Source organism: Leucopleurus acutus (assembly GCF_964270905.1).
Source record: "Leucopleurus acutus genome assembly, chromosome: 10".
Classification (NCBI taxonomy): domain Eukaryota; kingdom Metazoa; phylum Chordata; class Mammalia; order Artiodactyla; family Delphinidae; genus Leucopleurus; species Leucopleurus acutus.
Window position 1 is genome coordinate 48,574,031 of NC_139153.1, and position 24,363 is coordinate 48,598,393.

General features: G+C 51.3%; 2 protein-coding genes across 2 annotated transcripts in view; both read right to left on the reverse strand.

Moving 5' to 3' along the window:
• Positions 1-24,363, reverse strand: part of DLEC1 (DLEC1 cilia and flagella associated protein) — a gene marked incomplete at its 5' end in the record, with an annotated part of 91,786 nt that overhangs the window by 24,450 nt on the left and 42,973 nt on the right. The window contains 12 exons of the mRNA XM_082848453.1: positions 3,261-3,419; positions 3,528-3,658; positions 3,874-3,967; positions 4,380-4,548; positions 5,115-5,173; positions 5,823-6,015; positions 7,147-7,309; positions 7,935-8,025; positions 11,067-11,159; positions 12,696-12,832; positions 13,471-13,644; positions 14,175-14,262. Coding sequence (XP_082704579.1) covers positions 3,261-3,419; positions 3,528-3,658; positions 3,874-3,967; positions 4,380-4,548; positions 5,115-5,173; positions 5,823-6,015; positions 7,147-7,309; positions 7,935-8,025; positions 11,067-11,159; positions 12,696-12,832; positions 13,471-13,644; positions 14,175-14,262 — 1,551 coding nt within the window. The remainder of the gene's footprint in view (positions 1-3,260; positions 3,420-3,527; positions 3,659-3,873; positions 3,968-4,379; positions 4,549-5,114; positions 5,174-5,822; positions 6,016-7,146; positions 7,310-7,934; positions 8,026-11,066; positions 11,160-12,695; positions 12,833-13,470; positions 13,645-14,174; positions 14,263-24,363) is intronic.
• On the reverse strand, positions 16,331-17,947 carry LOC309967698 (translation initiation factor eIF2B subunit delta-like; the record flags this gene model as incomplete). The annotated part of the gene is given in 3 exon segments (XM_082848464.1): positions 16,331-16,715; positions 16,718-17,174; positions 17,177-17,947. Coding segments are annotated over 3 exon segments (1,566 nt in total). The 3' UTR covers positions 16,331-16,377.

The following is a 24,363-nucleotide window of genomic DNA, read 5'->3' on the forward strand; positions in this document are numbered from 1 at the left end:
GCCCTGTTACCTCACCATCCCCAAGCAGAGAACTGTGCACGAACTGAGCACGCACGCTATGATCCACCTCCCTCACCTGGCCTTCAAAAGTGTTTTGCTGAAACCCTTCGGGAAGTTTGAGGTTTTTGAGCACGAGCCACCTAGTCTCCTTGTCTGGCACCTTAAACACTACACCTTCCTTCACCACAACCTGGTGTCCGTAGATGGGCTTTACTGCACGTGGGCAAGCGGACCCAAGCTTGGTTCAGTAACACACCCCCGTGGTCTCTGCCCCACCCCGTCACACCCTCGCCTCACTCAGCCCCACTGCAGGCTAGTTCCCACTCACCCAACATGTCCATCCCCTGCCCTCTACCAGGCACTAAAAGGGAAAGGAAGAGGCTTGGGGAGAAGAGTGCCCCTCTTCCTGTCCAGGCTGAGGCCAGGAGCACCAGCCTGACTGCGCGGCCCCGGGGCCCCAGAGGGGCCGCACTGGCTAGTCGGGGTGTCACTGGACGTTGAAAGCTTACAACCAGGAGGGAGGTTACTCCTCTTTGGTCTCTTCCTTCCTTGAGACCAGGGCCATGAAGGAGTGCAAGGCACGTGCCTGCAGGGGGACCTGGCCGCCCCTGCCCGGTCCCACCCCACCTCCACCCTGGCCGCCGTGCTGTGCTATCTTGGGCTCTGTGCCCTCTCACTCAGAGGTTCCGCCGCCCTGGCACTGGAGGGAGGGTGGGCTGGCCTGCGTCTCAGGAGGCCTGGCTGGGCCCAAGCTCTGCCGGTAAGGAAAGAGCCCTCTGCCTTCCTTGCCCGTTGCTCCTCACGTGCCTCTCCTTCGCAGCCTGGTGGGTGCGTGCGTGGGGGGCGGGGGGGCTATGGTCTGGGTCTGGGCTTCTGGGTCCCCTGGCCTGGGGACATCTACAAACCCCAAATCTCAACATTATTTTTGAGAGCTCACAAGAACACAGCACAGAGAACTGTAGAGACAGGACTGCTACCAGCTTCGATTAGGACATAAATCTTAATGTACTGTGAAACTGACAATCACTTCAACTGTAAAATGTAGTTACTCTTCACTATGGGAGAAAAACACAGACTGGGAATCAGAGAACTTGGATCTGATACGATTCTGCCACCTATTAGCTGTGTGGCCCCAGGGAAGCCCCTGTCCCTCCCTGTTTCTCCTCTATCAAGTGACAAGGTTGGCTGAGGTCCGTAAGTTTCCAACTTCGCTCTGGGAAATCCCAGGGGTTGCTCAGAAGTCCTAGGGCAGGGAAGTGGGATGTGGGGAGTGGCAGGGTGGGGCAGGGATGCCTGACAAGGAGGCCTCTGGGAGCCAAGAACAGTCATACTCTATTCTAGATCTTGGGCTTCTGCTGAAGGTTTCATTTGAAGAAAAGGTTACTGATAGCACCCTGCCCGCAGTCCCAGCGCCAGCCTCTGTGGTTCCATGGTCCAAGCAGTGTGACCAGTGAGCCCTGGGGGGGCCAGTGCTAACTCCAAGCCTGTGGAACAGACCACATGGCAATGTTTCTTGGCAATGGTGTTGGCCAATTCGATGCGAACTGTCATAACTTCTAAGTTTCAGGGTGCCTAGTGGAGAAGCGAGGCCACCAGGTAAAGGAGAATGGCTTTCAAGTGGAAAGGAAAAGTCCTGGAGAAGGGAAGGTGCATTGGCAAATAAGATGTATGTGTGGCTGTGACTCTCTTTCCTCAGCTCCTGAATGTGGAAGAAAAAGTGTGCGGCCCTCTGACCAACAACGGAAGTGGGCTGCAGGATGGGGGACCTGGGGAGGGAGGGTGCTTTCACCAGACAGACCTGGCCAGAGTCTCACACGTGCAGCAGCTGCTCCGACGGAGCTACAGTCACCACGTGGGAAGGGTGGGCATGGTGAGCCAGTGGTTTATAGCTAGCTGCCTGCTGGTGTGGCTTAGGCTTGTTCAAGGTTGAACATAGGGCTTCCCTGGTGGCGCAGTGGTTGAGAATCTGCCTGCCAATGCAGGGGACACGGGTTCGAGCACTGGTCTAGGAAGATCGCACATGCCGCGGAGGAACTAGGCCCGTGAGCCACCATTACTGAGCCTGCACGTCTGGAGCCTGTGCTCCGCAACAAGAGAGGCCGCGATAGTGACAGGCCTGCGCACCGCGATGAAGAGTGGTCCCCGCTTGCCGCAACTAGAGAAAGCCCTCACACAGAAACAAAGACCCAACACAGCCATAAATAAATAAATAAAAATAAAATTGAAACATATATATATATATATTTTTTTGGCTGTGCCACGCAGCTTGCGGGATCTTAGTTCCCTGACCAGGGATCAAACCCAGGCCCCGGCAGTGAACGCACCTGAGTCCTAACCACTGGACCACCAGAGAATTCCCCGAACATGGTATTTAAACATGATGCCATGGGCTTCCCTGATGGCACAGTGGTTAAGAATCTACCTGCCAATGCAGGGGTCACGGGTTCGATCCCTGCAGAGCAACTAAACCTGAGCGCCACAACTACTGAGCCTGAGCTCTAGAGCCCGCATGCCACAACTACTGAGCCCATGTGCCACAACTACTGAAGCCCGCACGCCTAGAACCCGTGCTCCGCAACAAGAGAAGCCACCGCAATGCATTCGCAATGTGAAGTCCGCACACCGCTACGAAGAGGTGGCCCGCTACGAAGAGGTGGCCCCCGCTCGCAGCAACTAGAGAAAGCCCAGCGCGCAGCAACGAAGACCCAACACAGCCAAATATAAATTTATAAAAAACCAAAACAAAACATGATGCCATAATTTAAATGTAATGATGACGATGCTTAGCCACTTTTAATATTTTCTATTTTTAGAGTAAAAGGAAAAGTGCTGTTTGAGTGGAAATGATTTGCCTTTCGGAGCCTTTTGGTTTGGGCGGCAAGCTCACCACCTGGTGGCAGGTACTCAAAACTGCAAGCAGGCTGGGAACCTCTGCAGGGAGCCCCACGGCCTGCCCCTCCCCGGGGGCCTTTTGGAAGCTTCCCGCCCAGCTCAGCTGCCTGTTTTCTTCCTGACTCTGGCTGCTCTGAAAGGAACAGGAAAATCCAGTTCGGGGTTAAGTTCTGCTGTAGAAAGGACCCCGACTGCCTAGAGACAGGGGATGGGGGACTCTGCGAGGCAAAGGTCACCAGGCAGGCGTTTCCTCTCCAGCCTCCACGCTCTGAAGGCACCAGCAACAGTTCCACGGCTCACACAACACGTGGGTTACTCGGCTCCGGTGGGGGAGGGGTGGCACCACGAGCCAGCATCGCAGGACTTACGCTCTCTTGCCTTTCTTGCAGGCAGACCCTGCTCTCCTTCATGGACCACGTAGCCGGGAGCTGGCTGATGTTCCGGATCTGGATGGAGTTTGTGGCTCTCTGCCCCAGGCGCAGCAAACCAAACTGAAGGGCTGAGACGTCGATGACGAGGGCAGGCCCCTGAGGCACCCAGAGGGGCCCGTCACCCGGCCAGCCGGGCCGTGGGCTCTGTGCCCTACCCCGGCTCCCCGTCCAGCCCGCCCAGCCGCCCAGCCCCGCCAGAGGCACCTTAAAGGCCGCCTCGACGTGTAAGACCACGGGTGAGGGGGAGTCTTTGATTTCACACAGCAGGCTCTGGCTCGTCGGGCCGGGGACACCCCCGGTAAAGTTCAACTGAAAATCCTCCACCTCGCTGGGCTCTGAGAGAGGGAGAGGAAAGGTGAGCCGTGGAGAAAGGAAGCAGGGGCAGGTCCCCTCTGTGGCCGGGCTCAGATACCTGGCCTTGGCGTACTCCTTACCCGCCACAGGGCCAGGCTGCGGCTGGAGCTGATCAGGGGGCTATGGACCCCTGCACAGGCCCCTTTCACCTCGAGCTCTCCTTCCCCAGCCAGCCCCCCCTCGGCCCCTGCAGTACCGATGGTCCCCGTGCAGGGCTCCACTTCAACGATGTGGCAGTCGCTGATCTTCCCCCACGTGTACCTGATGGCTGATCTGCTGTTGTTCCACATCTGAAAGACACACCCCGAGCCGGGCTCCCCGTCAGATCTGTACTTGCTAAAGGACTGCGGGACTGTGGGCTCACAAGAGGTCCTCTCGACACCTCCCCAGCTACATCCCGGCCACCCGATGGCACCAACGCACACGGCAGGGTTTGTGGGTGCCACCACCGGTCAAAGATGCCTAAACCCAGGAACGCGTGCCACAGTCCTGTCGTTTGGAGGATGCTGGGAAGCTGACAAATGACAGACGTGCCCGGCCCAGCGTCTGTTCAAACCAAGTGGGTTCCGGGGCTCTGGGAAGAGCCTCAGCTTCTCTGCAGTGGCCACCACAGCTGGCCCCGCCAGCCGCTTCCTCCCCATGCTCGCGCCCAAGTTCAGCACCATCTCGGGCAGCCTAGGCTGGGAAGGGACAACCACCTACCTTGAAATCCTTCTTCACGTTCACCCCAACGTAGTTCTCCCCGGGGATGATGAGGGCATATGGTTCTAAGAGAACCTGGAAAGGTTCCACTGAGCCTTTCACCTCGATTTCCAGGACAATCACGTCATCCACAGAGTACGAGGGATCCTTCGGGTTTTCCAAGTGCAAGCTGGACACAAAGCCACCATGAGCTAGGAGCCATCGTGTCCCCCATCTCTGGTCTTGTGAAAAGAAAGCGGCCCCTGCCCACAGCCCCCTGAAATCAGAGGCGTCAGCAATGCCCTGAAACAGATGAATGCCTGTGGCTGGGACGGCAGCTCAACCACAGGCCTGGGGCGGGGGTCCCTCCCTGCACCTCCAGGGACCACCCTGCAGCAGCGTCGGCCAGGATCTCCACACCAGCTGACTGGAGGCCCCCCACCGACAGCTTGCTCAGGGAAGCACTGGCAGAGGTGACGCCTTGGGACAAAACCTCCCCTCATTAGTCGCCACCACCCAGGGGCCACCAGCCTAGAGGCCCGGCGGTAACCGTGAGCCTGGGGCACAGCTCCAAGGTTCCAGGATAGTGAGTCCAGAGAGCTGTTCCCTGCTTGCGGAGCCCGCACCAGGCCTGGGTGCCAGGGCAAAGCAAGGCGCTCCCACGCGCCAAAGCCTGCCGGGGGTCAGGGGCTCCTTCACTCCGTCCCAGCATGCCCAACTGCGTACCCCTCAGCCAGGGGCCCGGTTCCCGCTCACCTCACGGGCTCTGGGACTTCCTCTAGCACCATCTGGAGCACGCTGTGAAAATCCCTGGGCTGCAAGGCAAACGCAGCACCCTGAAGACAAAAGCCTGCCCCAGGGCAGGCTGGAGCCATGGCAGGCACCCCTCCTCCCGGTGGCCTGGCCCCCAGAGAGGTCTTCCACGAGACACAGCGCTGCTTCGCTCGGCAGTGCCCGCAGTGTGTCTGAAGCACCACACCCTCCCGGGAGAGGCCGTGAGATGGCTGCGTGCTGGGAGGCAGGCCTGCTCTCTTACCAGCAAGGGTCCCTGGGCACCCCCCTCACACTCCCCCCTCGCCCGGGACACACACGGCTTCGTGTTGGAAAGCGGGGGTCGTGTGAGCCTCACTCTGGGGAGCCCCACCTCCCTCTTTCTGGGGGCTTCTGTGGGCTGGGCAGGAATGGTAACACCTTTGATGTAGTAGAGACACGGAAGACACCAGAGCCGAGGAAACGAGCCCAGGCCCTGGCTGCAGATGGGGCGTGCAGGGTTGGGACCAGGCAAAACGAGCTGGACACCAAAGCCGGCCACTGGCCCCGCTCTTAGCTAAGCGCCAGCCTCGGCAGGATGCTAGGGATCTCGGCAGCGTCGGCCATGGCTTCAGTGTCACCAAAGAACAGGGACAGAGGGTGAAAACATCGTGACCCAATCATGTGTGACCACCAAGATGGCCGCACTCGAACCTCTCGAGGAGAGAAGCTCAAGAGGAACTCGTGGTCCGTGTGGGGCTCGAGAGCTCCCGTGTCGGGGGCGATGGAGAAGGCCGTCTCCCTGTCGGGGTGGGACTTGATGCTGTCCGGGCTGTAGGTTTCTCCAGGCATTAGGGGCCTCAGGTTGGGCTTCACGATCTGCCAGCGGAAGGCCAGCTCCACGTGCCTGTGGGGACGACCTTGACAGTAGGCAGTGGGTCCAAGGCCATGTCCCACTTCTGCCAGAATCAGCTCCCCCAACCCCTGGCCTGGCCTGGCCCTGCTCCCTGAGTGAGCAGGAAACGACCCAGGAGCAGGACGTGGCCAGGTCAGCCTTCAGGCCCTTCCCATGGAGGAGCCTGGGGGCCCCTGGGCAAGGGACAGCACGGGGGGCAGGGAGTCTGCAGACCTCCCAGCACAGCCCCGCACAGCAGCTGGAGGCTGGAGCCACAGTGACTCGGGGGAATCATGCTCTAACCATCAGGCCCCCCCCCCCCCCCCCCCCAGATATCAGGAAAAGTTTCTGCCTTATCTTCTACCGCGTGAGTTTTTGCCACATCGACCCCACCCTCCGCCTCTCCAGCTATGGCCTCCCAGGACAACTACTCTGGCCAGAAAGATATGTGCCCACTGGCTGCCTACAGGAGCGGTGACAACTCCCTGGTGGTGGAAGGGGTGGGACTCCAGGCGTGCTGCTGACAGCAGGTGTCGGTGAGGGGGACGGCAGGTGAGAACTACTCATCCTGCCAGGCGACAGAGCCTGTGTAAGGCCTGGGTCACTTGGGCAGCCTGGCCGGGAGGCTCCCCAAGGTCTGTCCTGGTGTAATGATGGAGCTCAGAGGACGGTCAGGGAATAAATGGCAGTGAGAGCTGAACCCACAGGCCATCATCTGTCTGACGCTGGGACTTGGGTGGCTTCTCCTCGTGGGCTGGGCAGGACCCCTCTGGAAAACTATTCCTGGTTAAGGAGGCTCCAGAGGATCTAGAGCAACACTGTCCAATACGACATCTTATAAATCGGCTCTAATACGATAGCCACCAGCTTCCCGTGCGGCTACTGAGTACTTAAAATGTGGCTGGTGTCACGGAGGAAGTGAGTTTTTACTTTTACTTAATTTTAATTGATTTCCATTTAAATAGTCACATGTGGCAACTGGCTACCATGATGGACAGTGCAAATCTGGATCCTTCCATCTTGTGCCCAGATTCCCCCCTGGCCTCTGGAAGGAACCACCAGCCTCACTGGGACCTCAGGCCAGGTGAGGAAGGAGGGAGGGAGGGAGGGTGTGTGCTGGGGTCCCTCACAGGCGTCACTCACGTGGCGTTTCTAATAATCAGCAGTTTGCTGGCCGTGGACTGAAGGTTTTCAGGCTCAAAGCGTATGAAGTGCTGGGCTGTTAAGTCTGTGAGCTCTCCGGGCTCCGGCTGACTTTTTTCACCAGAAACATAGATCAGATCCAGAGCCACCAGCTGCCCGATTCCTGACAAAGTACAGTAGTGACGTTTCACTAGGGCTGAAACCAGGACTCTGTGGCCGAAGGCTGTCACAGGACCCAAGCCACCATCCACATGCAACCGCCGTGATCGTGACCCCGGGAAGTGCACAGAGGGGGACAGGGAGCCAACAGCACGCAGGTTCATGTCCCCACGTCACCTCAGACCAAAAGAAGGTGATTTTGATAACATAGCATGTAGCAGGCATTCAATTAATACCTGGTGAGTGAAACTGGGTGGATGGTAGACAGACGGATGGAAGGAAGGAGCAGGGCACCTTAAGGAAATTCAGCAGGATGCCCCTTCTAACTGTACAGGAACCTACAGGTGCCCTGGTCGTTTCTGTGTGAGTCACTGGCAGTCCCCCAAAGGAGATCGCGGTGAGTTTCAAAGTGACTCGATAAAAGATTGCCCCCCAGGTTTACATCCCTCTCGCACTAGACGGCCCCTTGGGACAGTCCCGAAGGCCACACTGGCTTGGGTCTCTAAGGTCTGACCAGAGCTAGAGGCCCCAAACCAGAGCCCTGGAGGCTGCAGCATCCCCTGAGTGTGCCCACCCCCAAGGGGGACCGGGCGCAGCTGGGCCACCCCTGGGAGCACACCCAAGCCCACCTGTGGTCACCAGCTCCTTTATCTGGCAGTTGTCACACACGATGATGAAGGTCTGCTCTGCCTTTCCCAGGCTGGTTGGGAGGAACAGGACCTGGGGAAAGAAGGGCTGCCCCGCTGTCTCCCGTGAAGGGCCTTCTGCCCCCTCGCCCTCTTCTTCTCAGCTGCACCTCCTTCCCTCCGGTCTCCACTTCTGCCTCCCCTCCCGGCCCCTTCCCTAAGGCTAGGGGTTCAGCCCAGGCTCCACCAGCTAATTTGGGGAGTGTGTTGAAACGCTATGAAGAGAGAATTCATAGAGACTGAAATACAAATGGCTCTTAAATAACATGTTTAACCTCATTCATGATAAAAGAAGTGGAAATGCAAACCACCCAGAACAGTTTTTCATGCCTCCTACTGGCAAAGAGCAGAAAGTTAGCGGTCATAAACACAGTGATAGGATATGTTAATTTTCTTCAAAATAATCTAGAGGGGCAGGGCAGGGCTTGGTGGGAAGAGACGGAGGGGCACAAAGGAAATAAGGTTGGCCAAGAGTTGATAAATGTTGAAGCTGTGTCATGAGTACGTGGGCGATCATTCAACTATTCTATTTTTGCATATAGGTTTGTTTTGGGTTTTTTTGTTTGTTTGTTTTTGCTTGGCCAGTTGGACTTCTGACCTTTCGTTTTTTTTTTTTTAATTGAAGTATAGTTGATTTACAATGTTATGTTAGTTTCAGGTGTTCAGCAAAGTCAGTCAGTTATACACATATATGTATATCTATTCTTTTTCAGATTATTTTTGTATATGTTTTAAAATGTCCATGATAACAGTTTTTTTTTTTTAAGTTTGATAACCCATTGTATTGGCAAAGGTATGAGAATTAAAATAGGCACCCTCACATACTGCGGATGGAAGTACAAATTGATACAATCCACATGGTGGGGATTTTGGAGACATGTATCACAATTATGAGAGCAGAGACCCTGAGTCAGCAAATGCACGTCAAGGACTGTATCCTTCTGGTAGGACAGAGTGATGTATGTATAAGCTATTCCCTGAGATGGCCAGAGATCAGAAATAATCTTCATGCAGGGGACAGTTGACCTAAATTATGGCTCATATGCCCAGTGGAATACTATGCAGCTGTAAAAAAAAAGAAACGGTAAGTGGAAAATACATGGTGCAGAACAGAGCACAGAGTGGGCAACTATTTGTGTGAAGGAAAAACGGAAACAGGGGCTTCCCTGGTGGCGCAGTGGTTGGGAGTCCGCCTGCCGATTCAGGGGACACGGGTTCGTGCCCCGGTCCGGGAGGATCCCACATGCCGTGGAGCGGCTGGGCCCGTGAGCCATGGCCGTTGAGCCTGCGCGTCTGGAGCCTATGCGTACAGCAGAAAAGAAAAAAAAAAAACGGAAACAAAGGAAAGAAAAAAACCATGTGCAGGTGCTTAGGTAGGCATCACATATCTCTGGGAGGACACTCTAACCTGGTAAGGCTGTGGCCTCTGGGTGGCTGAGGAACTGGGGGGAGAGGGAGCATTTCACTGTGCATCTATTTGCGTCTTTTGAATTTTTAATCATGTGAATCTATTTATTTGGAAATATGAATAAATTTTAAAACAAACAAAATCCCAGTCAGTAAACAAAATTTACATAAGGAATGCAAAGGGGAAAACCTCCCCCTGACTCCCCCACTGCTCCCCAAAGACTGCTGCTGCCACCCTCTTCTTTTCCTTGGGGATCATAGGAGGATGGGATGAGGGGGACATCATGGCCTGGGCAGGGGTGGCCAGCCCCAATTCCTTAAAGCCACCACAAGGCTCTGACAAATCCTGGGCTATGCCAAGAGGACCCGGCTCACCCCTCGGCAACAGAGGAGGATGGATAATCCCTATTGTGCTCCTGAACTGGCCTCATCCCGACTCCAAAAGCCAGGTTCTTATCAGGGTCAGATCATCACGGACATGAACAAGACCCCATCAGACCCTTGCAACTGGAAAGGAGCTGATAAAGGAAGCCTTCCTTTACATCTTGGCAAAGAAGCTTATGGCAGTGGTCCTCAAACTTCGCTGCACACACAGAATCACCTGGGGAGCTTGAAAAATCCTATGCCCAGGCCACACCCCAGACCAATTAACTCAAAACCTCAGGGCTGGGGCCCAGATGTCAGCGTGTTTGCAAGTTTCTCAGGGGACGGCCATGTGCAGCTGAGTTTGAGAACCTATGGCTCTTGGCTTTCACTACCTGATGACCTGATGTAGGCCAAATCCCCCTCCCCAGAACCCATATAGCTTTTACTCTTTAATGTGGGTGTGTCCTTCAGCAGGCAAGTGAGGAAGGCCATGCTCACTTGTGGCAGCCCCACACCCAGCCATGGGACCGCACAGAGTCAGACTCCTGGAGCAGAGGGTGGGATGACAGGGGCAGGAAGACATCACCATGTCTCACAGCCTCTTCTGGGGACGAGTGAGCAGGTGTGACAGGCCCAAGGGACGCCGGAAAGGGGCCAGTTAGGAAAGGAGGAGCCCACATCCCAGAGGTCAGACTCTGGGAGCTTCCGCAGAGGTTCAGGATGAGGCCTAAGGAAGGCGGGCCTTGTTGCCCATATAACTGAGGATAAAACAGGAAAGAGAACAAAGGTACCAGATTTAGGGGGTGGGATGGTCCAAGACGGACTGAAGGACCGAGGGGAGATCCTGGAGGCAGCTCAGATGTTAGTAGAGGTGACCCGCAGGCTCACGGGTGGACAAGCAACTCTCAGGGATCGTGGTGGCATTGCTAGGGCTTTCTGCACTTGCTCTGCGAGGGAGGTCATAGGAGAGTCAAATGACATCACCCCACAGAATACAAAAGCATGCTCCTACACAGAAGCTACCAAGGCTGGGACCTGGGAGTGGCTATCGGGGTCATGAAAACACAGAGGCGGGAATTCCCTGGCGGTCCAGTGGTTAGGACTCAGTGCTTTCACTGCGGTGGCCCGGGTTCAACCCCTAGTCCGGGAACTAAAGATCCCACAAGCTGTGTGGGGCAGCCAAAAAAAAACCCCAAAAGACCCAAAAAACAAAAAACCAGAGAGGCAAATGAAATCAAGCGAGCAGTTGAGGAAACAGCGAACCAATCATAAAGAAATACAAGCTAGCGTCTCATCACCTACCTGCACGAATACGGCCTGCCCCGGAGCCAGCTCAAACACTGACGGCAGGATCCCAAAGGGAGGCTGCTCGACAAAGCCGATGGTTGCAACAGCCTTAAAGAAAAGCAGAAGATGACCCAACAGTGTGGAAGAAACTGTAAGATCTCGTGCTCAGATGGCATACTTCCCTCCTGCAAACATCCATTTTGTGGCTTGAAGGATCTTAATGGATCATCCAGTCTCCTGTTCATGAAGAAAGAGGCTCATGCATTCAGCCAGCACTTACTCAACCTGCACCAGGCACTGGATGGGGTTCTGGTGGTTAAAGATGAGTACAAGACAGGGCGTCCACGAAGAGCTGCCTGCGGGCAGGAGGTACGAGGCCACTGACAAGTGTTTCAGACGCAAAGCAGCAGGGGGGCTCCCAAAGCACAGTCCTTTCCCTACTACAGCAGCCTGTGTGGCTGGGGCCAGCTTCTGTGTCGGCCTCCATCCTCAACCCACCCCTGGCCATGGGCACCTGAGCCAAGGGACGCTGCCATCTTGTCAGCAGAGCTGCAGCCCAGGTGCCCAAACAGGAAGCCACTTAGATGCCAGGGACGCAAACCCACGCCTCCAGGACCCCGGCAGGTAACAGAAATGAGTGAAATGTGTGTCTGGGAACATGTGGTCCTCTGGATCTGTCGCTTGTTTCGGGAGACACAGGTACAGCAAAATATCTCTACGCTGAGTCAGATAACACTGTGAGTGAGCATGACCGTCAGTGGTGTCAGCACTTGGCTGCCCTGGGGCGGGGAGGGCAGAGCTGGGCAAACAGGAGGGGATGTGCACACCCCCTGCTTCTCAACTCCAGCTGACAGGCCACAGTGGATCCTGGCCCAGGGCTGCACATCTCCCAATGTTTCGGAGAGACTGGAAGTGCACATTTTTATACGAAGTCTCTCTATTTATAAAAAAAATATTTATTTATTTATTTATTTGGTTGGTTGGTTGGTTGGCTGCGCTGGGTCTTAGTTGCAGCACGTGGGATCTCGTTCCCTGACCAGGGATTGAACCCGGCCCCCCTGCACTGGGAGCGTGAAGTCTTAGCCACTGGGGCACCAGGAAGTCCGAAATCTCTCTATTTGTAAACGGTGGCTCAAAAAATGTTTTTAAGCCCTGTGCCAAATAAGTATACCCACAAAATTCAGCCAAAGAGCTGCCAATCTGTGACCTCTGCTATACTCAAACATTTGCTACTAGAATGAATGAATGAATGAATGAATGCAGGGACATTTGAGCCAGGCCTTGGAGGATAAGAGAGGTGACAGGACCTGCCCAGGGTCACACAGGTATTAGGGGAGTAACAAGAACTACAGCGCTGGTCTCTGTACATGTTGATTCTCACTGGACCGTGGCAGCTGGAGAGAGAGGTTATAAAATTCTGGTGTGTGTGTGTGTGTGTGTGTGTGTGTCTGTGTGTGTGTGTGTCTGTGTGTGTGTGTGTGTGTGTGTCTGTGTGTGTGTGTGTGTGTGTGTGTGTGTCTGTGTGTGTGTGTGTGTGTGTGTGTGTGTGTGTGTGTGTGTGTGTGTGTGTGTGTGTTCCCTCACAGGGGTTATTTCCTTTGATGGATTTGCTCTTTTTCCAGGTAGCAACCTGTGAGCACTCACTCTGAAGCTTGGCGGCGGCCAGCTCTTCTTAGGCATAATGCAGAACTTGCCCACGCTGAAGCCCACGTTTTTGCAGATGAATCTGGTCATCTTCATGCCCCCAATGAGGCAGTAACCACAGTCCAACACCGGCGACACTGCAGCCACAAGAAAAGATGGGCAAGAGAAACAGCACAGTCCTGTTGTTGTTCTCCGGAGGCCCAGCCCGAGCTAAGAGCAGCTGTGGAGGGGCGAGGGGGATGGATGGGGACGGGCCCACCCCTGCTCCCACATGGCAGCGGCGCCTCGGGACTCCACGCGCTCGGGCTTCAGCCAGTGCCAGCCGGCATGGCCCTGGGGGTTGTGGTCAGAGTCCCAGCTTGCAGCCTGTGCCCAGCTGAAGGGACTCGTAAATGAGGGCGTCCAGGCAAAGCCAGCCACCCCACGGCCACACAGGTGACACCCATGGAGGGCTCCAGGCACTCCTTCTTGCCTCGCCATGGCACAGGCCCACTCAGGGTGTCCCAGAGCCAGCGACGCCTAGGCTGGGGTCAGCTGGGATGCTGGCCTCCTCTCCCGATGTGTGTCACTCAGAGTCAGCCTCCACGGGAAGCAGGATGGTCGGGGCCTGACATGGGAGGACTGTGCGCAAACTTCTGGCAGGCCCCTTCTCAGGACCCAGAAGCCCCTGTCCCAGGGGACAGGCTGTGTGCTGCCATGAAGGGGCCCTGTGGGCAGGCAGTCCTTATAGGGGCACCAGCCCTCCCTGAATCCCGGGGGAGCAGAGCACACTCACGCGTCAGCACTGGGGGCGGCCTCCGGGCCTGCAGGGGGATCAGCAGCGTGTGTGCTGACTGGGTCTCCACTAAAATAAAGTCATCAAAACCCCCAAGGCAGTCGGGAAAAAACTGGACAGTGTACTGGCAGGTCATTCCAGGAGCCACCATTCCACCTTTTCCTGGGAACATCCCTGTGGGTGACAAAAGCGACAAATGAGATTCTGGAGACCAGGTAAGAAGACCAGGGCCTGGGGCAGTGGGGGGAGTGATAGGGTCCACCTGGAACGGTCAGGCGGGGCCATGCCTGTTCCTATGGCTTAGCATTTATTTTGTGGGCAGCAGAGAGGTATTTGAGGTTTCTGCAGGGGTTGCCGGGGGTGGGACACAAGATCAGAGCTGTTCTTCAGGAGAACGCTGCGTCACGGAGGCAGGAAGCCTGGCTGGGAAGCCACTGTGATGGCCTAAGTGAGGAACCAGGGGTCCTGGCTGAGGGCAGTGACAGTGCGCAGGGCGAGGAGAGGGCAGAACCGAGCCTGGAGGGACGAGATCCGAGGAGGAGCTGTCGAGACTGGGGGCCTTCGGTGGAGGGTGGGTAGGAGGCCTCTGTGGAGCACGAGGGGTGCAGCTGTGGAGTCACCCTAGGGCCTGGTGGGCGTGTAACCCGGGGCAAGGCCAGTACACAATATCGAGGCCGCCCAGGCCGCTGCCACCCTGAGCTCACCCAATCCCAGAGCGAAGTAGGGCGTGGACGGCGGGAGGACTCGCAGGTGGTGGCTGGTGGACGTGGTGTTCTGCAGCGAGATCACCATCTGTTCAAAGGCAAAGCGACGTGTGTGGACAAAGGCTATGAAGTCTGGGGTTCACTGAATAATATGGGAAGGGGATGGGGGGATAAATGTAATGAACCTGGCACGGAAGAGGAACTCCATACATGCACACACCTTTGCCTTCTGTTTCGTGAACTATTACACTGGGAAAAACGTATAAATTATAACATGACAAGCCGTGTTTCCATCACCCAGCTTAAGAAGTAAAACATTAAAAATACAGATGAAGCCCTGCCCCAGCCTCCCACCAGAAAACAGCTCCATAAATTTGAAGCATGTCTTCATAGGTATGTATGCCTAAATCAACATTTAAATCCATTTTTGGCCAGTACAACATATTGCCTCAATCCACCTGTGAACCAGATCCAAGTGTGGAGACACCCATATTATAGTTTTAATTTTTATTTCTCTGTTATTAATGATGATGAGCATCTTTTCGTATGTTTATTTGCTATTTGGGCTTCCTCTTGTGTGATGTGTCTGTTCGTAGTGCCAACTTGCCATTGGGTACTTTGTCTTTTTCGTATTGATTTGTAGGAATTCTTTATATACTCTGGGTACTAATTCTTTATAAGGTGTGTGTTATACCTTATAAAGTATAAGTATTGGGTTCAGTTTTCTGTAAGACGTAACGGAAAACCCCGAATGAACTTTTTGGCCAACCCAATATATAACTTGTATAAGTTTATAACTTGTATTACCTTTTGGCGTACAGTTTCTAAAATTTTCATATAAAATTTATCAACATTTTGTTCAAGGTTTATACTTCAGTTTCAAGAAATCTTTCTATATCTCCTATATTTTCTTCTTAAATTTTTGCTTGAGATCTTTGCTGGAAAGTATTTTGTTTCAGCTATGGAGGGAGGTAGGGATTAAATTATTTTCCATATGGCAAGGATACTAACTCAGTTTTGCCTCTTCAGGTCTGCACACGTGCACGGGACAGCCCTGGCACCATACCCTCAATCTGCTGCTATTCTCCAGACTCGGGGCTGCAGCCATTGCTGTCATTACGGATCGAGGTGTCCATGGCAGTGGCTGCCCCTCATGTCCACTGAGGCAGGCCTCCAGAGAGTCTTGCTCCCAGCCACACAAGGCAAACCCCCAAGCAATAAGGGGCGGGATCCAGCAGTTTATGAAGGGATGTCTCACAAGATAAAATAATCAACTGAACTTTCTGGAAGTCAGCTCAGTAATTCTTGTATTGGTTCTGCCTCCTTCCATCCCCTTTCCTCACTCCTCCCTGGAATTGTAAATGACAGCACAAAATCTCACCACCTCAGACTCCGCATTATGGGGAAGCCAGGCTATGACACTTTGCGTCAGAAAGGTCCTAAAACAGCAGACCCTTAGGATGTGATTCTGGAGTTGGCTTTCTCCCCAGTCTGGCAGCGATCAGACCTCTAGCTGGTGGGAAGTAGGGTGTGATGATCCCTGAGATTACTAAGGCTTTCACCCATGGTCGACTTAAATGAGGTGCAGGCGGGCATTGAAACGTGGTAGCTACGGCGCGGTTGCAAGGTCTGGGAAGACAGTAAGTACACGGATTGCACAGTGGGCTGGCTTTCCGTAACAGCACTGGAAGCCATGGAGGAAAAAATTGACAGGCTCAGGGCAGCCAACTGCCAACTCAAGGGCCACTGTGAAGACATCCCTTGCATTCCTGGGTTACACTCAATTTGCTCCTGGGGTGGATGTGTGTGTGTGTGTGGGTGTGGGTGTGTGTGTGTGTGTGCGCGCGCGTGTGTGCGTGCGTGTTTCTTCTTGCTTGGTTTTTTACTTAATATTTCTGAACCTATGTTCTTTTTTTTTTGTTTGTTTCAAATGTCTTTTAAATTTACCAAAATATGGAAAGAAAACAAAAATGAAATTATAGGAAACATAATAAGCCCCTGGCATATAAGGTACAGATCTTTATTCCTACCACAACTCCTTAGCCTCCAGCACTCACAGCCAGCATCCCATTCTGCTCCCCATCTCAGGACAGACAAGCCCTCTCACAGCTCCAAAAGGCTGGGGGATGAGACTGGGCTTATGTTTTTTGTTTTTTTTTTAAGTGTAGGGAGTATGTCATTTATTGACCCTGTGTCCCTCCACTCACTGGTCACTACTCTTGACTCGCAGCACAACAGGTACAGAACTGCAAGGGATCATGCCCAGCTCCGTGATCACCAGATCCACCAGTTCTGGGGGGGTCATATCATAGACCAGATTCGACAACCATAGGGACGAGTGGTTCTGCCAGTCAGCCAGGACCACACGTTCTCCTCGCTCACACAGCAGATCGTCAAGGTCATCTAGCTCATTAGAGACAAAGGCATCAGTCTGCACACGCTCGCAAAACTTGTATGTTTCACAGCAGACCAGCACTGGCACATTATGGGCCCGTGCCACCAGGGCCAGCTGTGCTGTCCCTACCCGTGACATCACGACCTGTTGGCCAGGAGTGCATGAGCTCCCAACAGCACCTTAGAAACCTCTGGGAGCACAAAGGAAGCTGCAGGAATCAGCAGGTAGGAGGCAGAGACCCCAGCACGGACCAGAGAACGTAGCGTGTGCTTTCCCTCCAGCTGTGGCCGGCTGTCCACCACTACCATCCGAAACCGCCCGCCCTTAGCCCAAGCCTCCTGAAGAATTCGTGATACCAGAGATGAGCATCTATATATCAGGATCACATCTCCATTACTGGTCTTCTCATAAGCAAAGCGTGAGATTGCCTGAGCTGCAAGCACAATCTTCTCTTGCACATATGGTCCGATGGCTGCTCGAAGTTCTGACTCGGCCTCCTCTTCCCGCTTGGAGCCGCTCACACCCGTGATCTCCTTGTTAAGGGCGTTGTACATGCTCGCTGACGGGGGACGGCACTGAGTCAGGAAGCTGAAGTAGGGCTTTAGGGCTTTAGTTTATTCACTAGGTCCCTTGACAGTTCTTCACTGGGAGGTGGGGTGTAGTCCTGAATCACCTGCTGCAAGGCACGAAGCAGGGCAATGCACTGGGCATGGGAGCCACTGACCAGGCCCTGGGAGTACTGCAGGCCGAGTCGCACCATGGCTGGGTGGGTCACAGAGGATGGGATGCTCATAAACTGGCTCAGAGAGTTCTGTCTGCTGTACTGGGGTAGGTGGGAGAAGAGACTGACTTTGGGTCCATAATCCTTTCGTGTAGGAACCTGCTGTCGTTCTGGTTTATTAACAAGCCTCCTCAGAAGCGTGGAGTCATCAACCTGACTCTGCTCGGGTAGACCCTTCACTCCTGAGGGGGTTTCTCCAGCTGTGCTGGGGCAGGCCTGAGGAGGTGGCCCTCCTTGGTCCCCTTTTCTTGCCTGCTTCAGGGCCCGCTCAGCCTCCTGCTTGGCCCGCCTTTCAGCTCGAAGTTCAGCCTTACTCCCACCTGCTGGAACTTTCTCCTTGGCACTGCCCAACTGACTGTCCAGTCCAGGCAGGTCTTTGGTCGGGCCTTGACATTGGGCTGCAGATACAGCAGAGCCAGTTTCTGGTTCTTCCCCCTTTTCCTCCTTCCATTTCTTCTTCTGCAGTTTCTTCTCCTTCCGAAGCTGCAGCTTTTCTTCTTGGGTCATCTCCCTCCCCCCTGCCGCAGGCCAAGAAACAAGCTCCGCCTTCATCCCAGATCCCGAGTCCTCGTGAACAGCCACGGCCACGGCAGCCATCATCCTCCTGGGTTTATGTTCTTAAGCAAAACTGGCTTATGACTTTCATTGTCAGAGCTCCTTATTTGGCTTTGGTGTCAAGGTAACATTAGGCTCTTAGTCCAAAATGACATAAAACTGGGTGACTTATAAACAACAGGAATGTATTTCTCACAGTTCTGGAGGCTGGACAGTCCAAGATCAAGATGCCAGCATGGCTGTGTTTTGGTGAGGGCCCTCTTCCATTCACAGCTGGCACCTTCTCACTGTGTCCTCAAGTGGCAGAAGGGGCAAGGGATCTCTCTAGAGCCTCTTCAGAAAGGCACTAATCCCATTCACGAAGGCTTCACCCTCATGACCTAAGCACCTCCCCAAGGCCCCACCTTCTAATACCATCATCTTTGAGGGTTGGGATTTCAACATACGAATTTTGGAGGGACACAAACATTCAGACCATAGCAGGCTCATTACCTAAGAATGAGGGTATGTTCCTTCTTTTTGTAGTCTCTGACAGTTTATATAAGATCAGGATTAGCTTGAATGTTTGATGGTGTATACCTGTAAAATGATCTGGGCATGGCGTTTCTTTCAGTAAAAAGTTTTCTTTTTAAGCTATTTTCATCGAAGTTGGATAACCACATAGTTTAAAGAGGCAAAGAGTTCCACAAAATTTCGAAAATAGAAATCCTGCCCTCTTCCCCTGCCATTTCCCACACCCAATCACAAACACTTTTTCCTCCTTTAGCTGATTATTTTGGAATTTACTTCCGTGGCTCCAGATGGCATGCTAATTTTTTTTCAGTTTTAGGCATTAATTATGGATGGGTGATATGGATATTCTCTCTTTCCTCACCCTTAGCCAGCTCACCGCATGCCATACCCTTCCTCTCCCTCATCTTCCCGATGTAAGTTACATCACACTCATGGTTAGATCAGTAATGTTTACATTATTGTTGCTATGTAAATGCTATTCACAGCTGAGCATGAAATTCTCCCTTATACAATTTTTGTTTTTCCGAAAGTTAATCAACCAATTATTTTGTTTGGTTTGTACTTATCAATAATTTAGTCTCTTTCCACTACCCTACAAATTTCTTTCCAAGATGTCCAGATGTATCAGGGACTCTTATCAGTGTCACCCCCACAAGTCAACCCTTCCTAGAGCCTCTGGCCTCTTTTAATCTGGACTGGTCGCTTGCTACACCTACTGCTATGACCCAGGACAGGACAACCCCTGTAGCAGTTTTCAGACACATCCAGAAGTTCTTTGACAGTCCTTCCATTGAGAGGTGAGGTCTATCTATGTAGCTTCCCCTCGAATCTGGGCTAAACTTAGTGATTAGTTTGTAACCTACAGCAATGCAGAGGAAGTAATGACTTTCTCATGTATTCCAAGGGAACCGAACCTCCAAGGTTAGGTCATAAAAAGTGACGCAGGGACTTCCCTGGTGGCACAGTGGATAAGAATCCACCTGCCAATGCAGGGGACATAGGTTAGAGCCCTGGTCTGGCAAGATTTCACATGCCGCGGAGCAACTAAGCCCATGCGCCACAACTACTGAGCCTGAGCTCTAGAGCCTGCGTGCCACAACTACTGAGCCCGTGTGCCACAACTACTGAAGTCTACATGCCTATAGCCCGTGCTCTGCAACAAGAGAAAGCACTGCAATGAGAAGCCCGCACACCACAACAAAGAGTAGCCCCCGCTCACCGCAACTAGAGAAAGCCCGCGCACAGCAACAAAGACACAACGCAGCCAAAGAAATAAAAATAAAATTAAATCTTAAGGGGCTTCCCTGGTGGCACGGTGGTTAAGTAAGAATCTGCCTGCCAATGCAGGGGACATGGGTTCGAGCCCTGGTCTGGGAAGATCCCACATGCCGTGGAGCAACTAAGCCCGTGTGCCACAACTACCGAGCCTGCGCTCTAGAGCCCTTGTGTCACAACTGCTGAAGCCCAGGTGCCTAGAGCCCGTGCTCTGCAACAAGAGAGGCCACTGCAATGAGAAGCCAGTGCACTGCAACGAAGAGTAGCCCCTGCTCGCCGCAACTAGAGAAAACCTGAGCGCAGCAACAAAGACCCAACACAGCCAAAAAAAAAAAAAAAAAAAAAAAAGTGATGCAACCTCCCCCTTACTTGCTAGAATACTCACTTCGAAGCTCTGATCACTCACTTTGAGCTGCCTGATTACCCTGAGGTAGCCATTCTGTGAGGAAGCCCAGGCCACATGGAGAATACATGTGCATGTGCTCTGTTAGCACCCTCGGCAGACAACTAACATCAACTACTCTGTGAGTGAAAATGCCTCAGAGAGTTCCAGCCCCATCTTTCAGGTTACCCCGGTCACTGACTTTTTCCAGCTAAGGTTCCAAACATCATGGAACAAGCCATTCCCATTGTGCCCTGTCAGAATTTCTGATCCAAAGAATCTACAAGCATGATAAAATGGTTGTTTTAAGTTGTTAAGCTTTGTACCAGCAGTAACTACAGAGCTCCTTAACCATTACTGACCTGGGCCTTTCCTGCATGTCTCTCCTATGCTGGATCTCTCGTTTCCCACACATCAAGCCTTCCTCTTCCTTGGTTTACTCACTTATATAGGGGAGCATGTTCCCTAAGAGTTTCCTGAGAAAGGGTGCATGGGACATACATTTTTAAAGACTTGGCAAATTTGAAAATGTTTTTACCCTTAAACTTTATAGTTTAGCTGGGTAAATAACTTAGGTGCACAGTCATATGCCCAACAGATGCAAGGTGCATTTCTAAGAGACATCACTAGATACAATTCAATTTATATAACGGACAGTGGCAGACTGCGTTTCTCTTTGGGGGAGGCTTGCCCTGGGGAAACCAGCCACTGTGCTCTGAGGAAGGGAAGGGAAAGGAAAGGAACTAGCTGAGGTGGAGAAGCCTCAGGCAGAGGAAATGAGGTCTCAGCTGAAAGCCAGCACCAACCACCACACGTGTGAGTGAATGAGACTTTGGCCCCAGTCTCTCGGCTGCGACCCCAGATATCGCAGAGTAGAGATAAACTCTCCTAGCTGTGTCCTATCTGATCAGAAAGCAAACTGCTGTTTCACGCTGCCAAGTCATGGGGGCAATGTGTTACATGGTTACAGTAACTGGAACACTGAACATATTAAAAGAGACTCCAATGAAAGTTACCCTTAAAACCATGCTGGAAGGGACCATGTTAAGTACTTTCTTTCTTTGTTTTCTTCTATCAAGTACTTTTAACCACAAATGCTGTTCTTAAGTCCCAGAACATTAATACATCTGGGCTGTATGCCTCCCACAGTATAAATATTTAGAATCCTGCAACTGGACATGCAGTCACTGCGGTGATCTGACCCTGAGACTCACAAAACTAGATGCAGAGACTTCCACAAGTAGAATGTTATTCCAAGATTCTTCAGATGACTGTGGGTGGAGGGAGCTATAGGCGTGGAATGGGAGGAGGCACTGTGGAATTAGACTGTAGTTAGAGGAATCAGCATGAAGTCATGATTTTTAAATATGTAAGCACATGGATATGGATATATGCATGTTTATGTGTACATATATATTTACATATATATAGATGGACCTCTGAAATTGTTATTTTTCCCCACCTCTATCCATTTAAAGGACTTAGAAGCAATGACATCCCAGTAGCTAGTAGCAGATCTAGTGCTTAGATCTTGGTTTCTAAATACCATTCTCCACTAAAAGGAACCAGGGCTTCTTAGAAACTGATTCCAGAACTGGGACAAGGAGAGTACAAGATTAGCCTGGAACATCTTGTGATGGCAGAATGTAAGGAAGCGCTCGAGAAACTGCTAGGTCATATCAAAAGAACACGGGAGACAACGTGTAAGGCTCCCACTGGACAAATCTGAGATAATTTCAGAAGCAGAATGAATACTGACTTTAAATAACTCATTTTAGGCTAGATTAACAAAACTTCATTAAGTAGAATGATTCTAAATAGATGTGCTCTCACCAAAAAAATAAACACTATACAATAGCCAATAGTTTACAGTACCTGGATACATATTTTGAAAAAGATGAAATGATCAATTAATCATAGGGGCTGAAAAAACCAATTACTTAACTAAAATTGACCAATCTTGTCTTTAATATATATTCTCTTGACTGGACCTACACTTATCCAAAAATTGGACACAAAATATGTTCCAAATGTCTGTTATAATATTCACATTGTGTTTGACACTCAGGTGTTTAAATGTTGTTATACCCCCAAGATCAAACTGACATCCAATAATGATTCTGCATCACAGACTAAAGCCCTTAGGTTTAAATCCTCTACACCAGGGACTTTTGACCAAAATGGGGGGAGTTGAGAAATTTTTGAGGGAAATGGTGCAGACCTGGCCTAACTAAGATAAAGAACACTAATAAAGGACACTGGAAGACACAGTCTGTCACATATACTCCACAATTAATTTTGCAAGGTTTTCTGGAAAATTCATTTTAAAAATCCTGAAACTTTTTTTTTTTTTTTTCCAGTATGCGGGCCTCTCACTGTTGTGGCCTCTCCCGTTGCGGAGCACAGGCTCCGGACGCGCAGACTCAGCGGCCATGGCTCATGGGCCCAGCCGCTCCGCGGCATGTGGGATCTTCCCGGACCCGGGCACGAACCCGTGTCCCCTGCATCGGCAAGCGGACTCTCAACCACTGTGCCACCAGGGAAGCCCCTGAAACTGTTTTGATATCATTATTCAGACTGCTTAAGAACAGACTCCCAAACTGGCCTCTTTCTTACCCCCAAAATATGCAGACAAGATTCACTGTTCCCAGACTATAGTTTTTCCTCTCCCCTCTCAGTTATAAATTCTCTTTTTGCCTTTGCTCACTGACAACAGTGTATTGGCTATTATTCGTTAAATGAGTATGCAGATCACTAATTCCTCTCTCAATGAGTCTTCCAATTTGTGAGTATAATATATTCTGTAGTGTGCTGGCAAATGTTTAACGACCAGTTCTTGGGGTGGGGAGAGTCCTGACTTGGTAATATTTGCTGATTTCTGTGGTGTAAAAACTCTCAATATGGTCAATTTCAAGATACCAATGTGACATCACTGAGCACAGAGTTGGAGAGAGATGTGCATGATCAGCCCTCATGAGCTAGTACAATGTGGGGTACAGGCACACCTCGGAGATATGGTGGGGTCGGTTCTACATTTTCTTACTCTCCTCCCCAAATTTTATAATTTTGAGGTCCTCTTTTATACCTTCATGTTTATCCTTTTGCTGTTATCATTGCTTTCACAAAATTTTTAAAATTATGACTATTTCATCTACATTTTCAAATTTCTAAGCATAAAGTTGTTCATAAACCTCTTGTTATCTTTCTAATGTCTGTAGGATCCACAATGATGTCTTTATGTCCCCTGACACTGGTAATTTTTACCTTCTCTCAGTTTGATCAGTTTTGCCAGGGACTAAGCAATTTTACTAGTCTTTTCAAAGAATTAACCTTTGGCTTTGCTGATCCTACACTATATTTGTTTTCTATTTAATTAAAATGTGTTCTTGTTTTATTATTTCCTTCCTTCCAGCTTCTTTGGGCTTAATTTGCTATTCGTTTCTAATTTTTGAGATGTATACCTAGATAACTGATTTTCAGACTATTTCTTTTTTTAAATTTATTTAATTTATTTATTTACTTTTGGCTGCTTGGGTCTTCGTCACTGAGCGTGGGTTTTCTCTAGTTGCGACGAGTGGGGGCTACTCTTCGTTGTGGTGTGTGGGCTTCTCATTGTGGTGGCTTCTCTTGTTGCAGAGCACGGACTCTAGGCACGCGGGCTCAGTAGTTGTGGCACACAGGCTTAGCTGCTCCGCGGCATGTGGGATCTTCCTGGACCAGGGCTCGAAGCCGTGTCCCCTGCATTGGCAGGCGGATTCTTAACCACTGTGCCACCAGGGAAGCCCTATTTCTTTTCTAATATGTGAACATAAGTCTATACATTTTCCTCTAAGCATGTCTTTAGCTGCATCCCATAAGCTGTGATGTATCATTTAAAGATGATCATTCATTATTTTCTAATTTCTGTTATGACTTCTTTGACTCATGTATCTAGTAATGAATTGCTTAATCTCCAAATATGTGGGGGAGTTTCTAGTTATATATTCGTTATTCAGTCTACTTAGTTCAAGCTCTATATGCTTTCAGTCCTTTGAAATTTGTTAATTCCTTTATGATCCAGCACATAGACAATTTTGGTAAATGTTCCAAGTATACTTTTAAAGAAATTGTACATTGCAATTGCTCAGTACAGTGTTGTATATAACTCAATAAGATATAGTTTGTTAATTATAGTGTTCAATTCTTCTGTGTGCTTACTGATATTTTTGTCTACCTGCCCTTTAAGTTTTTGAGAAAAGAATGTGAAAATCTCATGTTTATTATTGTTTGTTTTTATTCTAGACTTGTA